The 15,760-nt window shown below is 37.0% G+C and overlaps 1 protein-coding gene across 22 annotated transcripts in view; it reads right to left on the bottom strand.

The window, feature by feature from the left end:
- TNS3 (tensin 3) overlaps nucleotides 1–15,760 on the bottom strand; it is a 215,213-nt gene that overhangs the window by 74,215 nt on the left and 125,238 nt on the right. For 21 of the 22 annotated variants that reach the window (XM_030236610.2, XM_018918255.3, XM_050970797.1 and 18 more), the window contains 2 exons: nucleotides 14,872–14,937; nucleotides 11,395–11,499 (listed from right to left, as the gene is read on the bottom strand). In XM_030236610.2, the coding sequence (XP_030092470.2) occupies nucleotides 11,395–11,499; nucleotides 14,872–14,937 (171 nt within the window). The remainder of the gene's footprint in view (nucleotides 1–11,394; nucleotides 11,500–14,871; nucleotides 14,938–15,760) is intronic. The other variant, XM_050970792.1, reaches the window with a different exon arrangement.

Here is a 15,760-nt window from a genome sequence, read left to right as displayed (position 1 = left end):
GAGAGAGAGAAAGCTAGAAAAGTTTTCCCAGAATTGGCCTGGGAAGCTTTAGGGAGCTGGTGATAAACAATGATTGCCAAATATTAAAAACAATCTGCAGATAGTGTTTTTCTAATAATCTGTTTTGCTGTTTTTCTCATAAGATTGTTTACAAATGGGCAAATGATTGTTTACAAATCTTGTTAATTACACAATCATGTGAAATATATTGATTAAATGGCTCATCAGGTCCACCTGTAGCGAACTAAGCTATAGAAGAAGAGAGGATGAAATAAATGAGGCTTTTTGCCACTTTGCCTTCTGATCTGACTACGTGTCATCTCTGACTCAATGGTTACATTATATGATAATAATTATAGTATTTATTTCTTGTAAAAAAAGTTTGAAGATGGTCTACACACGTTCAGAATAAGCATATACAAACATAAATTATGTATTTGGTGGGAAACTTATACTGTACCTAAATGACTTAAGAACAAAAGTTCTTCATACAAAGAATATTTTATGCGTATTTACTGAAAGGAGGGCAGGGAATATCCTGACACAGAAAACTTTGGATGAACTTCAGAAGTTCAGCAAGTTCCTTAAAAGGGTAACAGTTTAGGCAACATTCTTCAAGGTTCAAATAGGAGAGAGAAAAACAGTATCTGGCCCATACTAAGTGAGAGAGAGTTCACTGCTCTGGGACATCTCAGAAGCTGTACAGATCCTTCTACCTGGAACTCAAAGAACAGAGAAAACATAAACAACGAAAAAGAGATGTAGTAATGCAACTTTTACTTCCACAGTTGGAGAGAGCATGTAAACAGTAAGAAATAGGATTGGGTTCTGACAAAAAAATTTCTCTCTGATTACAGAAAGTTGCCTCCATCTATTCAGTCTGGAGTTTGAACTAGTGCTCTTCTTCAGCATTTGGACTCTACCCATGTTTGAATGCAGAATCTAGAGTAGGTATGATAAATATGAAGGCAGACCTGCAGTCTACCCCATCTCTCACTATCCTCTTGCTTAGCAAAGCCTTCTGATGTCCAAGAAAATCTTTGCAAAGAACTTAAGTCTTAAACAAAAGGAATCACAGATAAATATTTAACACTTGAGTAAAACTGCTGGAGCAGGGATAGAGATGTCCAGGGATCAATTTGCATAACATGTGATCCCAGCTTTCTGGGATCAGTACATGGATAACAAATTGTACTATCTCTAGTAAAGCTTCCCTTACCATTATTAAAAAACAAGCAAAGTACAAGAGCTAACTACACTAAAGACTGTTATTGTTATTTGTACAGCTAAAATACTTCTGTCACTTAAAAAAATATAATCTCCTGGTTTGGAGGAATTTATTTAACTACAATTTACTATCAGAAGTGTTTGTGGTCTATAGTGCTAAAAAACACAAAGTATTAGGCTTCACTCTGTACAGACTATAGAATATAACAGGCAACTCTTCAAAATCCAGACATTAAAATCTAAAACTGTGGGACTCAGGAGGGCTAGTCTTTTATTATGGTCTTTTCCAAAGACAAGAAAAAAATCCACCAGCACATATTTGAGGTGGATGTTCATGTACTAACACCATCTTGGAAACACATGCAAGGAATTAAAAAATATTTCTAGGTATCACCATTTGTAGAAGATGCTTCCTGCAGAAACCTTTACAGGAAAATGCCTCAGTTCTTCAGTAAGTATTCAATGGTAGAAACTTTACACATATTGTTTAATTAACCAGTGTCCCAGACACTGTCACAGACAGTTACAGGATAGTCCAAATAAATCTCAGCACGATGAATTTGCTGAAAGAGCACTCCTTCAAAAAACAACACAACACTTGTCATAGAATCAAGCCTTCCTGACCAAAGCACCTTCATAACAAACGAATACATTCTGAACAAGCTTTATTATCAACAGAACATGCTTGCCAATGGGGAGAAAAGTATGGACATCATAAAATCATTATCCTATAGGAGTGTTGCAGTGGCCAGCTGAAACCACCAAGCAGGACCAAGACAGTCACTGGAAAGAAGTCTAGCCAAAAAAGCAAAGGTACATAATATGTTAAAAGATCGGCAAAAGGGCAGAAATTACTCCCAATCAGAACAATATCATTACTTCAGGATTCACCAGAAAAAGGATTGCTATTGCTTCATGATGGCCTAAAAAAACCCTTCTCTTGTTCTGTAAGTCTTCCCAGAGATTTGTCATTTGACATTCATAACTAATTTGGTATCTTAATTCAAGTTCATTCATGCACATGCAATGATTATATGACTTCTTACGCCACGTACAAATGGCATCATGACTGATAACGCCATCTGTTCGCATTTCCTTTGTTTACTAGAGTTAACACTCACATATATATGACTTATAAGGTAGTTCAGTGTATGCATACTTTGGTGTGGACACAGAGTGGGGATTTAATTGCTCCTCCTGGTCTTAGGAAAGAATCAAATCCTGATTTGGAATAAGGCATTTTGGATTATTTCTTCCTTACACTTTTAATCTCTGATGCTACCATGCTAATTTTACTCTCAAGCAAGTATGGTGTTAAAATATATCCAATACCTAAACCATCAAGGAGGTTATTTTTCCTTGTCTAATGAAGCTAAACAGGTGGGATGCCCTATTGCCTTCAAAAGAAGGAGGAAGAGTTGTTCAGGAAGCAGGTGCAGGGAAGGAAAACACCTGTGGCAGAGGCTTGCCTCTGATGCCTTTTTTGAGCTTAGCTAGAAACAGAGGCCAGACAAAGTTCAAAGAATAAAAGCAGATAAATTTAATGAAGGGCCTTCAGGTACATTAAGGGCAGACGAAGCCTCCCCAAAGGGCTACACCCAAAATGAACAATGGTCACGAGTTTTTCAGACAGATATAAGTTTGGTCTATTTACATATCAGAGGTTAATCCTCCAATTACAGCTTCAGGTAATGAAGTCATATTCCCCCACTTTGCTCCCCCCCCATTCACTTTTCTTTATACTTTTTGGGGCCTGAGGCTGTAGGGTGTCCTTGAGTTTCAGGCCTAGAAGAATTGTTTTCTCTGACCAAACTGTGTAGACAGTAGCTAACACTTTATATGGAGTTTAGAGTTATGCACTAATGCAGTAGAAGATTTGAAAAATAAAAAGGCTAAAATCTGAAGGCATCACCTCTTGCAACTTTTTATTCAACCTGGTCCATTAAACAGCTTGTAAGATTGGGTGAGGAGGGTTTTCCTGTCATATCTGTACATGGGAAGAGATATTGATTTGGACATTAGTGTTTAAATTAACAACATCAACAACCATAGATTGAAGGTGACAAGACTAAGAAACAGGCACATGCTAAAAGATAAAGACAAACATACTAAAAAAATCATATAAGCTGGGCAAATACAGACTTGGTTGAAAAAGCAGTGTTACATGGCCCATAAGTTAATGCTAGTCTGTTCTGGTTTAAAAGATTGTTTGGTTTTTAGTTGGGGAGGGAGTTCATGGGCTGCAGTATTGGTTCTCTGTGGGGACCTGGTGGAATCAATCAGAGGGCTAATTCTGAAGATTGACACCTGGTTAAACTACTTAAAAGAGATGAACGTTCCTCTGTGGAAAAACACATTCAGAAACAAACAAAGCCTGGGAAAAGCTCTCTTGCTTCCAGCCTTTGAACAGGTAACTGTCCAGGCTGGCGCCTTCCTGGGATGTCTGCCAGGCCCCATCTTGGTGTGACCAGGCCCCTTCCCACCAAAGCCTGTCAGTCCATGCTACCAGGGGCCATCCCAACACCAGGAGCAACCAGATGGCTGGGATCAGCACCAGGAGTGGCCCTGAGGCCAGGAGCAGCCTTGTGGCTGGGACTGCATGGCTGAAACCAGCACAACTGGGGCAGTGCCGCGCAGCTGCAGCTGTCTCGACACGGGTCACAATTAACTTTGTTTGCTCAGCCACTTTTAGCCTAGCTTTGTTGTGGACAGAAGGGCAAAAGCAGTGGCAGCAGTTTTTCCAGTGCCCCGCTTGAAGGAGAGTCCTGGGGTGGCACCATCAGCCAGCATGGCTTGTGTAGTGCCAGCAGGGATAACGTGATCAGCAGCGAGAGACACAGCGCTTCCTTGATTGCGGAGCCTGGACAAGATTAACCTTTCAACACTGCAAAACTCTATAAAAACTGTTTCAATTTATAAAGCTTGAGAACAAACAAACCTACAAACACCAATTCTCTCCAAAATCAGGAAAAGGAAAGGGTGAAGACATGTAAAGAAAACATCATGGGACAGTGAGGTCAGTGAAGACAGAGTCAAATTGTAGGTGGGAGGAGACTGAGGAGATGCCTTAGTCTTGGACTGAAATTCTCTGGTAAGGCTATGGTGAAGATATAATTGATATATCAGACTTTATTTTTTCCCTGTAATTCATAGAATGCACTGGGGGGCTATAGCATTCTAACTACAGCCATGAGCAGAAGCATCAGTGCTAAAATAAGCAGATGTTGCAGTAGCTGTAATCCAAAGAAAAGCTTGAACAGAGAGAGATGAGAGAGATCAGAAACTTTGCCCCAGGGATGAAAGAAGAAAACCTCTTTTCCCAGAGATAAAGGAAGAGAATTTGTATTTCTATACTAAAACAGCTCATCCTTAAAATAGTACCCCAATAGCTGAAATGACCCATGGTGGTAATTATGAGAAAAAACTTCCAAAATGTGGGAAGGACTTCAGGAGTGCAGATTTCTGGACGTCTGCTGATTTGCTGTGACATTAATGCCACAAGAGAACTGTTTTGTGTGGAGAAGTCTCCACAGCATGGTAAGAAAGACTCCTCTTCCTAAGAGAACTGAAAAAAGACTGTTTTAGATGGTGGTAAACTGACTGCAAGTCCCAGGTTTTGTCTCTTTACATTGTCAGTAAATGTAAAAGAAAAGAAAAGAAGTGTTCCAAACAGAAGGTTTATTCTGATTTTATTATTATTTTTTTCTTATTATTCTTATTTCTTATGATTTTCTTTTTTTTTTTTTTCCTTTAACTTCTGATAATAGTTTTCTTTATACCTTTGAAAGTTTTGAGCCTGTTTTGCCCTCCTCCCAATCCTTATCTCACAGCAGAAGATGAGTAAATAATTCTAGTGGGTACACCGGTGATTTGACCAGCACTAGACCCACTACATTAATTGGTGCATTGGCCGGGAAACTCAGACTGGCAGACCAAAACCACTACACCTAATTGCTGTTTCTGCCCTCTTTTTGAACCGAAACCGCCACATAGTCTCAGCCACATGTGTTACCTTCCTCCTAGTTTCTACTACCTGAATCTGCTGTGCTGAAGAGAGAGATCAGTCTTACAAAGGTAGAACTGCAGGAACATTTAAATGTCACATAAATTACATTAGCATCTATTAAACCACTCAGATTTCACCCTGTGGTCTTTGAGTTTAGAAGCGTAATGAAAGCTTTTGACAAAGGGCTAGTGAATAAATCCTTGGGATAACAACAGTGCCTATTAATGAGACAAGACAGAAATAAATTGGAGGACATTAAAATACATTTTCTAATTTTGAAAGCAAAAAATTTGCTCTGCAGTAGCTTGCAAGTATTAGACAAGTGCAACCTGTGCTTCAGATAAACTTGTGCACTGTTAAAAACATTGATACCAAGGGGTGTGGAGGCAAGTGTTCCCAGAAATGGAAACACCAGTAGTGAGAGGCAGAAGGCTCACAGAAAAAATTCAGGGGCCTAGGGAACCCTGGTTCTCATCTCTTCTTGTCTTCAAACATAAGACTTTCAATATTTAGGTAAGGTATAACTATTCCTCTTTGGCCCTTAGTATTTTGGGGGATATTCTCTTTATCTGAGCTAAGTTTAAACTAAGCAGAATTTGTATATGGTACCTAAGAAAATCACTGTCTCGGGGCACTAAGTAAAACACACATAATTTCTCACTTCAGACACTGTCTTATCAACATAGTCATATGTTTGGGTAAAAGGAAAAAAACTGTTTTTCAACAGAACTGCACAGGCAAAGTTCTGGAGTTCAGCTCAGCACTTAAGTGAACACTCTAGACTTTCAATGAAGTGTTCAGTATATCTTATGATATATTCCTAAAAGAGACAAGAAAGTAACTTTGAATAAGTAAATCCTTTAAAGTCTGGCCCCAGCTGCACTTAACTGTGGGCTCCTATCTGACCTATGCAAAATACTATAATTATTTTCTTTTTGATTACCAAAAAAACACCCAACAAAATCAAACACAACCAAAAATCCCAAATCCCCAAAGCATAAGTTCAGAGAAAATACATTCCAGACCAATCTTAATTTATTAAGCACAAACTTGAAAACATCTGTGTGAAATTATATTTACTCCCTAACATATTGAGGTAACAAAAAATTTAAGCCACAGCACTGTTAAAATTAATGTATTAATGAGGACAGCAAAAGAGAATTGCCTATTGCACCACACTTAGAAGTGAAATCTTGTAATACTATGTTTATATTCAATGTTTCTAACATACTAAAGAAACCATATTATATTAATTTTTCTCTAACTCTTTGTCAGCTTCATTATTAAGCAAACTAATTTAAAATCTATCTGTTAAGGAAAAGAACATACAAAACTTCAAGAAATAGAAGAATTAGGTTTTCTCAAAGAAAACTCAATTAAAAGCAGACACTCCAAAATGTTTCAGATACTGTTTTAAGGCAGCAGCATTTTATAGTGTAAATTTGTCTATCTTCTATAGGCATCTCTGTTTTTACTGTCAAATAGAGGGGAATTGTTAGAGGACACATTTTTATCCGTATGTTCTACCAAATTTCTCTCTGTCTCAAAAGATACTGCATCCAACTGATGACTAAAAACTGAAATTAACATTTATTCACTAGGAATTCGTTCTTCAGCTTCACTCACCAGAAATGGCATCAAAGCTGCCATTTTCTTTGGTAGTCATCTGCATTCCTGTAAAGTGCCAAAACCAAGCAGTTTTGCCTCAACTTTTGAGTTTTACATTATTGAAGGGGCCCTCACAAGTGTTTAAAAACATAAGAGGGCACCTTCCTACTGAATAGCTATTTACTTTGGGTTGAAGAGAACAATAAAAATCTCAGTAGAAGTCAAACATCCTGTCTCATCACATGACACGGGTGCATACCAGAATGTTGGTTATTTTTATTGCCTCCATGGAAACATTTATTGCGTACATGGAGACACTTCTCAGATACTTTCCTTTATGAGAAGAAAAAAAGCAGGAGCAAACCAGTTTATAAATATTTGGCAAATTTTGACTGACTGTTACAGTTACAAAAGACTAGAAAATTTGGAAAGCAACACTCCTGAGACATAGGAATTTGGATTCACTCAGCCCTACCCTATTTGGATTAAAAACATCATTTTTATGCCAAAGCTGTTTCTGTTCTAATTGTCAAGCACCACTGAGCAAGCAAAGGTAGTTTGCTGGGAAACAAACAGCAAGGCTTTGTTGAGAAAGAAATTTAAGTATCTGCTTTGTAAAGACTAAATCAAAGTCCTTCATTTGTCATTTTAAGCAATTCTAACATGCACATGTGCTTCTCTTTCCACAGACTGTAGAGTTGGAAGACAAAAAAGTGCAGAGGGATTCAGCAGTTAAAATAAGTGAAATGTCTTAAAATGGAACACTGAACAAGAACCATGTGCATTTCTGTTGCCAATCCACTGAATTCAGTTGAACCAAAACAAATACTATTTTGGCCAATAATGAACTTTGGGTTTAGCAGTTTTCTTTATTAAAAATAAATTAAAATCCTGTATCTCAGGCAACTGAATGCCACACACACAAATGGCATTTTCTCTCTAGAATTTTAGCGTGCTATCAGGATACTTAGAATAGACTTGAGGCAAAGCAGTCAGACAGTACAAAAGGAAGAGTAGCATTCATGTCTTCTTCCAATAATTCACCTTTTCTATTAAAATGAGTTTATGTTCTTTAGCAATATATATTATTTTAATATCTTTTTATTTTAATATCTTTTTGAGATCTGATTTCATTTTCAGAACACTTCAGACCCCAGGCTTTTACCAGGATCCACTGGCAGGTTTCATATAAACTGATGGTTCCTATTCAAAAAAGACTTGTATTTTCTGCAGGAGGGAAGTGTTTAAGAACAGTATCTCTGATGCACTATGCCAAGTAATAATCCTGGAAATTATCACTGAGAACTAAAAATAAACTCCTCAACCAAAGACAAATCAAACCTTTACCATTTACCTCAATCCCTCTGGTTTGGGGAGCCTTTTTCAATATTATTTGTCATTTCATATTTGAGAGAGATTTTGGAAGATACTACATGTGTAGTAGTATCTTGCTATTTTGCAGCAAAGGAAGAACCTTTGGTAAATCCATACACATTTATTGTAAGTGACACTTTAAAGAAAAAAAAAAAGAGAGCTCAGAAAGATCAAAAGTCATTTCTGTTCCTTTCTATCACAAATGTCTTTCCTGACTTCAAAAACACAGGAAAAGCAATGGCAACTATGTCAGACTTCTACATGGCAGTGGGAAGATCCGATTCCTCTAGTTCCAAATACTACACCTAAATGCATACTTTTAAATCAGTGTAGCAGAAGTCTCTGTGCTAATGTATTGCTTAAGGAGGAGGAAATTTATATAAATTGAAAATTATTAACTTAATATTATTTTTCATCTATTATGGAGGACCACTTCCCAAGGGATCTGAAAAGAAACAGTATTTATAAGAAGAAATGCAAATAATTTATTGCTTTCCAATTGTCAAAATTCCATAAGAATATTAAGAGGGAAGGTTAAGGAACTAAATTCAGATAACAAACTGAATACAGCCTGGCTACATTCAACACCTATGTACACAGTCTTATTAGCAAATGATTCAAGATTATTTGAAAGGCAGTTGCTTATGTCCATAATACTGTATCATGCCAGTAAATCAAGAGCCTTTGGGAATATTTTTCTTTTATCATGTCTTCCCATCTTTTAAAATAAAGCCAAATAGTTGTGCCATTTCAAAAGAGATACTACTCTCATTCACTTCTAATTTCTATTTTAACACAGCAACTTGGAAATACACATTCCACACACATACACCTACAAAACAATTCATGCTCACAAGGCCCTGCTGTAGCCTTCCTGACCACCTTGGTAAGGAATTTCATGGGCTCACATTTTTTGACATTAACAAAAAGGTGTATAACTGTAATATAAGAATCATCTGTCACACTAACATCTCATACTATTCCTACTGAAATTCCTGTGGGAAAACAGGTACAAGTAAAACCATGAAGACCAGCTCCTACATAAGGCCATGGGTTTAACTTAATGTAAAATAAAACTGAAAAAGGTGCTCTATCTGACAATTCCATGCGCCATAAAAATATCTCGACTGTTATCACTTTTAAATGTAACATGTATTACACTTTTATATTTTCAAAAGTACGGAACAGATTGTCTCTCAGACTTCAGGATTACACCTAAAGGGCTCATATTCTAAGGTTTTTGACTTTGATCACATTCTGGATGTGAAATCAGCATCTCCCCTTAGTGGTCTGTCACCTCAGTGAAAACTAGGATGCAATACACGTTTTTAACGCACAAGCATGATACTAAACATCTGCACAAACCCTAAAGAGAAGCTTGCCCCAGTGTTTATAAATCTTACACAGAAGATGACCTAACTGCACTATATTTACCCTAAGCAGCTTGGGGTCTTTACTTAACACAAGTTCAAACTTGGTGTTAAGTAAAGACCCCATCCTTAAGAGAAAAATATATGTGTTGACTGTTTATGTGCTCCTCGTGACCTCTTGCCCAACCTATGCAGAGACATTGCTCTGCCTGCAATTCTGTTATTGAATATCATAAGTTAACAGTCTGCCTCATACATATTTACTTGAGAAAAGAATAAATATAGACATCTAATCTTGTGGTATATCTTCTAGCTTGAACTCAAGTGGGTTTTTTTGCAGATGTACAATGAAATTCTTAATATCTATGCTATCATATCATATTTGTGGTCTATCTCAGGTAATTTAGAAAGTACCCTGCACACAAATTAGATAGAAAAATCTATTAAATAGCAGATATGACTTCTGAACAGCAGGCAAACAAGCTAGTTGTACTTGTAAATGGGCTCTGACCAACTCTTATCAAAGACATGAACAGCATACAGTTCTGTATCTTCCAACAGAGCGCTGCCTGCATGTTTACCTCTGCTTTCGACTTCCTGTATTGTTGTAGTTACCTACAATGAACTACAACTATTGTTGTAGTTACCTCAATGCATTGCTTGTTGAGGGCTAGGTACATGCAAAGGAAGGGGGAAAGGATGGCAGAGGGAGGAAGGGAAAGGAATCATAAATTATATTGAAACATCATTACGTTACTCCTAAAATACACTGCACAGTCTCCTACAGCTCTGACGACTCCCTATGGAGTGGTCTACCTGCTGCATAAAATGACTGTTCTCTTTCCACCCTCTCTATTGTCTCGGTTTTCTGCAGATTGGAGTCTCCTGTGCATTAGGAAATACTCTTATTACAAGAGTAAGGCAGTGGAAGAAGCTCAAGCTCCCAGTAAGCTTCTGCCCTCACTGATGTGGTCATTAGATGGTCAATGCCAAATCCAGATTATAATAATCAATTGAAACTGAACCTAGAGAGAAGCTACCTAAATATTCTAGCTTCACGTGTCTCTCATTTGATATCAGGTAAACTGTGAAAACAAGAACTTTGGTATCTATTCAATACCTTATCTCATGTTTTTACTTGTAAGAAGTCAGGCTTGCACATGCACTGACATGTGCAGCCACAGGTGTAACATTCCGAGTCCTTACATGAAAACTACATCCATTAAAAGCACAGCATTCACTCAAGGAAAACATCAGGAGAGCATTCACACTGGAGTCAGAATCTGAAGCAGTACTGGAGGTTCTCATCTTTTGCCATCTGATTACAGAAAAAAAAAATCTAAAAAACCTGTAAACAAGAACGTTTACAAAGGAAGATATGAAAATAGGCACATCCTTTACTGTTTGTTTAGTAACAGCCAGGTGCACGTTCTGAAATACTCCAGATAACACAGTAACCAAAAGCTACAAACTCACCACATAATTTTATTGTTCTTTAAATTCTGTATTAGAATTCCAACTAGAAGCTTTTGAACAAAGAGAAGAAGTCTCTAGGCAAATTTACAAGTAAGTAACTTCTATCAATCAGTCATGTCTCAGTTCATTATGTGTATTGACAGGGATCTCAACTACTACAGCTTTCTTTCCTAAATCAGAACCACTAAGGCCAAAAAGGGAAAGGTAGAAAGCTACTTCACACATTAGTAAAGTGGCCTTAGCTTCAAGCAAATGAGGTCTCCTTTCTTCTCTTGAACATTCTGGAATGTTGCAAAAGGTTTTGCCCTGGTCTAATGTGACAAAGTTACTCACCTTCCCCATCAGGGCTCATATTTTCATAGGAATCCCAGCGTATCAGTGGGTCTGATGTATTGTAATCAACTATTACTCCATGATCATTCTGAAGGTGTTCACATCCTAAAATGAGACATGTCTTTGAAACCAAAAATTATCAGTCACATATGTAATTATATACACATACATATGCATGTATGTATGTATGTGTGTATGTATGTATGTATGTAGCCTTCTGACAGACGTTTGCTCCCTGAATGGCAACACCCTGTTCTGAAATTAAATGTAAGAAGCAGCAAAAGGGGAAGAAAGGTTAAATAAAACAGTTTAAAAAAACAGAAGAAAAGCTCAATTTATCATTCAGAGAATTTTATCTTGAGCTTTTTGATTATGATGTAGGCTGATAACTTGGATCAGTCCCTAAACACAACTAACAAAGATGATCCACCCAGCCTTAGAGGGTCAGACATGATAAAGAGCTTCTGAGAATGAAACCATGAGTATCTAGAAGGAGATGGTTCTAAAGGAATGATAAAATTAGACTTTGTTACAGATTTCATTCTGATTCAGATAGATTATCATTCTGATACCAGAGCAATTTATCACTAAGGATGAACAGGAAGAGCTGAAACTGTGACTTCATGTCCCTTCCAGTTCCCCCAAGGTGGCAGCTCTGCAGAATCTGAAACCAGAAAACTGGCTTTCAATGTGTTTTGCTGCATGTAAGTATGCTCTGCTGAATGCACCTGGAATTTGCAGCAGTAACCCATGTTTTTGTGCCCTTAACAAGGCATTAAATAATGTTCAGGTTTTAAATGGATACAGTGAGGAATTTAGGCATAATCCAGTGATTCAAAAGCAAAGCACAGAGGCATCAAGAATTCATGACCTTGAACTTGGCTTTGATACTGATACAAATCAAACAGACTGTCTTTTCTGTCTAGATTAGGGAACAAAGAAATCCTCAGTTATCAAACTTTTAGGTGTGTCTACAAAGTCCTACTGTAAATTTTTCTAAAGCAACAGTATTATGCACATACTGTGACATTTAAAACAAAAATAGTTACAATTAGGACTAGAATGCTATGGTCCTGTACCTTCACATGCAACCTGGAAAAAGCCTTCTATAGAGAGTTTCTGTGATGACATTTGTCAAAAAGGCAGATTTAAAAACTTTATTATTAAATATTCAGGGATCTTATATTCTTGGCAACTGGATTCTTTCTTAAAAATAGCGCAGTCAGTTATGTTCTAGAACACTGCGTCTAGCTTCAAGCTACAGAATACAAGAATTATTTTAACAAATTGAAGCAAATTCAGGGGAGCATGACCAGGGTGCTCAGGACTGGAAGACTCCCTGTGAGGAAAGGCTGAGGGGTCAGGGCTTCTTCAGTCTGGAGATGAGATGGTCTTGACAAAGAGCTGACAGCAGCCTCCTGAAGGCTGTAGAGGAGACAGCCAGTTTGGAGCAAGGCAGAAGGAAAAGAATATTTGAAAATTATTTGAATAATTTGAATCTAGATAAATTTAGAGTCAACATAAGAAAAAATAATTCCACTGTGAGGACAGTCAGACATTTAAATGGCCCACCCACTGAGGCTGTGATGTCTCAGTCCCCGAAGTTTTTCATTATTTGACTGGACAAAGCTTTAGGGAAATTGGTCTGATCTTACAAATGTGCCTTGTTTCAGCAGGAGGATGGACTAGAGATACACTGTAGTTATTCTATAATTCTGTACTTTCAGATGTGGAAAACTCATTTTGCAGAAATTGTAAGTAAGTATTTCAAGGCATCACCAAAAACCAGGAAATAAACTCTCCAACCAATTCATAGGCTAGAAAGCCAACATTACTAGCAGTGTTGGCTGCATGGGGATTTCTCCTCAAAGCAGGTACTCCCAGTAACCTAACAGACCAGCTTATATTCCTGAAACAAATATATTTTGATATTCTGAAGCATATTAAAATACATACTCATCACATTTCCTGAATACATGCATATATGCTAATTATTTCTGTGGACTTATTTGGATATGGTTCCAGATTTTCTGATTAATCTTTTTTCTTGGAGAATATTTCAAACATGTGGTGATGTCATAATGTCCTTCTCTTATCATTCTTTGTTCTGAGATAGATGATCCTTGTTCTCAAAACTAAGATCTCTACTAGTACATATTAATCACTAATATAAGTAAATAAGGAAGCATTAGCTGGCACAAGACTTGTTAGTCACACATGTAGAGAATTAACACAAGGTCACATTTATCTCTGGCATTTGTATTAAGCACTGTATGGTGCAAAACTAAGCACTAACCATTGTATAGGGATCATATACTATTGTGCTGAAGTTAAAGAATTTTTCCCAGACTGCTGCATAGACTTCTTCATAAAAAAACATAACTTGTTGAGTAACAAAGGTAAGCTGCTCTACCTAGCCAGTTAATTCCTCAGACAGCAACTGAATACAAATATCCAATTACTTAGAACCTTACTTTTCAACAGCTTGAAGCCTACTAAAAAATCCACACCTCTCATTTGTCATCTAAAGAAGGGAAACTTGAAAAAAATTTTGGTCCTTTTTTAGACATGTTAACTGGCCTATCTTCAAACATTTACTAGAACAAGCTAGACAAATTCATTTATAAAACTGGAGTTATTTTATGGCTTTCAAACAAGTTAAGCGAGATTTTTGTGTTCAGTTGGACAGAATCCAACTTCTTAGTGGCTATGGCCATAATTTTCTAGATTATCAAACTCATGTGGAAAAAAAAGGAGGAAAAGATGCAATTCACAGGACAGTGAGGACACTGAATGGGAATATGCATGAGAGAGACAGTTAAGAGTATTTGGTTTTCAATCAGTCTTAGGCAGAATCCATACTTTTTGGGACACCATAAAATGATTAAGAACGCATTCATTAGCAGAATTAAGCTGCAATGATCTGCATAATCTTAAATTCTTACTGCAAGTAAGAATTACCACATAATCTTAAACATATTAAAACAGAATTTTGGAAGCATGCAGAATATCCGACAAGCCAACTTCAAAGCAGAAGCATTTCCAAGAAAACTACAGCTGTATCTCTTTATGCTAAGCTGAAGACAGACCAAACTTCAGTACTGCAAACATAATCAATTATGACAACATCCAAAAGAGGTTATGGGACAGGCCACTGCTGTCACTCATGCTGAGCCAAACCACCTACTATCTATGTTTTACACAGATATATTAATCTTTTCTACTAGTTGTAGCAAGTGTTCAGTATAGCTTTAAAACAAAATCTGGTGACTCCTATGCTGATATAAATGCAGAGTCTGTATTAACTTTTCCAAATTTAAACCAGTAACCAATATATTATAATGAAAAAGTAAAATTTCAGATTTTTTACAAGAGAAGTGGAAGAAAAGAAGAAAAAAAAAACTTTTTTTTTTTTTAATGTGTATTTCAATATGATTTATTTTCAATTTAAGCATATTTTTGGTTCTCTATGCTCACCTTGAATTTTCTCTGGAGTTCCTGAAAACACTAATTCCACCTTGCTGTAGTCAGGAAAACGGTCATCTGAGAACAAAGGACAGGAATTCAGCAAGATGTTTCCCAGGAGAGCAGATTCAGTGCACTCAGAAATCAGGATTCTCTACAGCTATCTCATGTACACACATCACTCTTCCCTTCCCACTTACAGCTCAGTGATCTGGTTTTAAAAGCCATATTCTTTGTGCCACACCTTCTCCAGAAAAGACCACATAAATGCCAGCTGGAGTTTTGCTTGCTTTCTAGAACAGTCAAAAGCAGAAGAGATGTACACTTCCTAACCCCCTCTCTAGACAGGATACAGACATGGCTTATAAAGAAAACACACCCAGGAAAATAAAAGTTGTTACCCATATTGCCTAAACCACAATACTTGACCACAAAACTTTTTGTATCCTTATGCTGCATGCTGCAGGAAAATGTGCTTGATTTTAGTTTGCTAGTAACATAGGCTGAGGAAGTTCCAATCCTGCATATAAACACAATAAAACTGACAATATGATTTGGAAAATATGAGGACTAGTGTGACACATTTTCAAGTGTGTCTGAAAACTGTGTCCATTCTTTGATATTCTGAAGCAGATTAAAAGACTTAGACTATGTCACAAACACATTATCAGATTTTATGACTGTTTTCACTAGCCAGAAAAGAGAAAAGAGAATTATTTAGCTCACCTTATTTCCTTCAATGGTGACAAAGAGAGTCACCATTTAAATGAGGGAGAAGGTGATAGGGACTGTGTAGGAGTAGCTGAATTATTCTGACAAGTTAACTTGCTTGAAGAGCTTTTCCTGTCATTAGAGTTTTACTGGTATTACACACCACAATTTAACTAACTCAAAGCAGTCT

The sequence above is a fragment of the Serinus canaria genome, chromosome 2 (assembly GCF_022539315.1).
Source record: "Serinus canaria isolate serCan28SL12 chromosome 2, serCan2020, whole genome shotgun sequence".
Classification (NCBI taxonomy): domain Eukaryota; kingdom Metazoa; phylum Chordata; class Aves; order Passeriformes; family Fringillidae; genus Serinus; species Serinus canaria.
The sequence above is the reverse complement of the archived record's forward strand: the minus strand, read 5'-3'. Positions and strand labels throughout refer to the sequence as shown.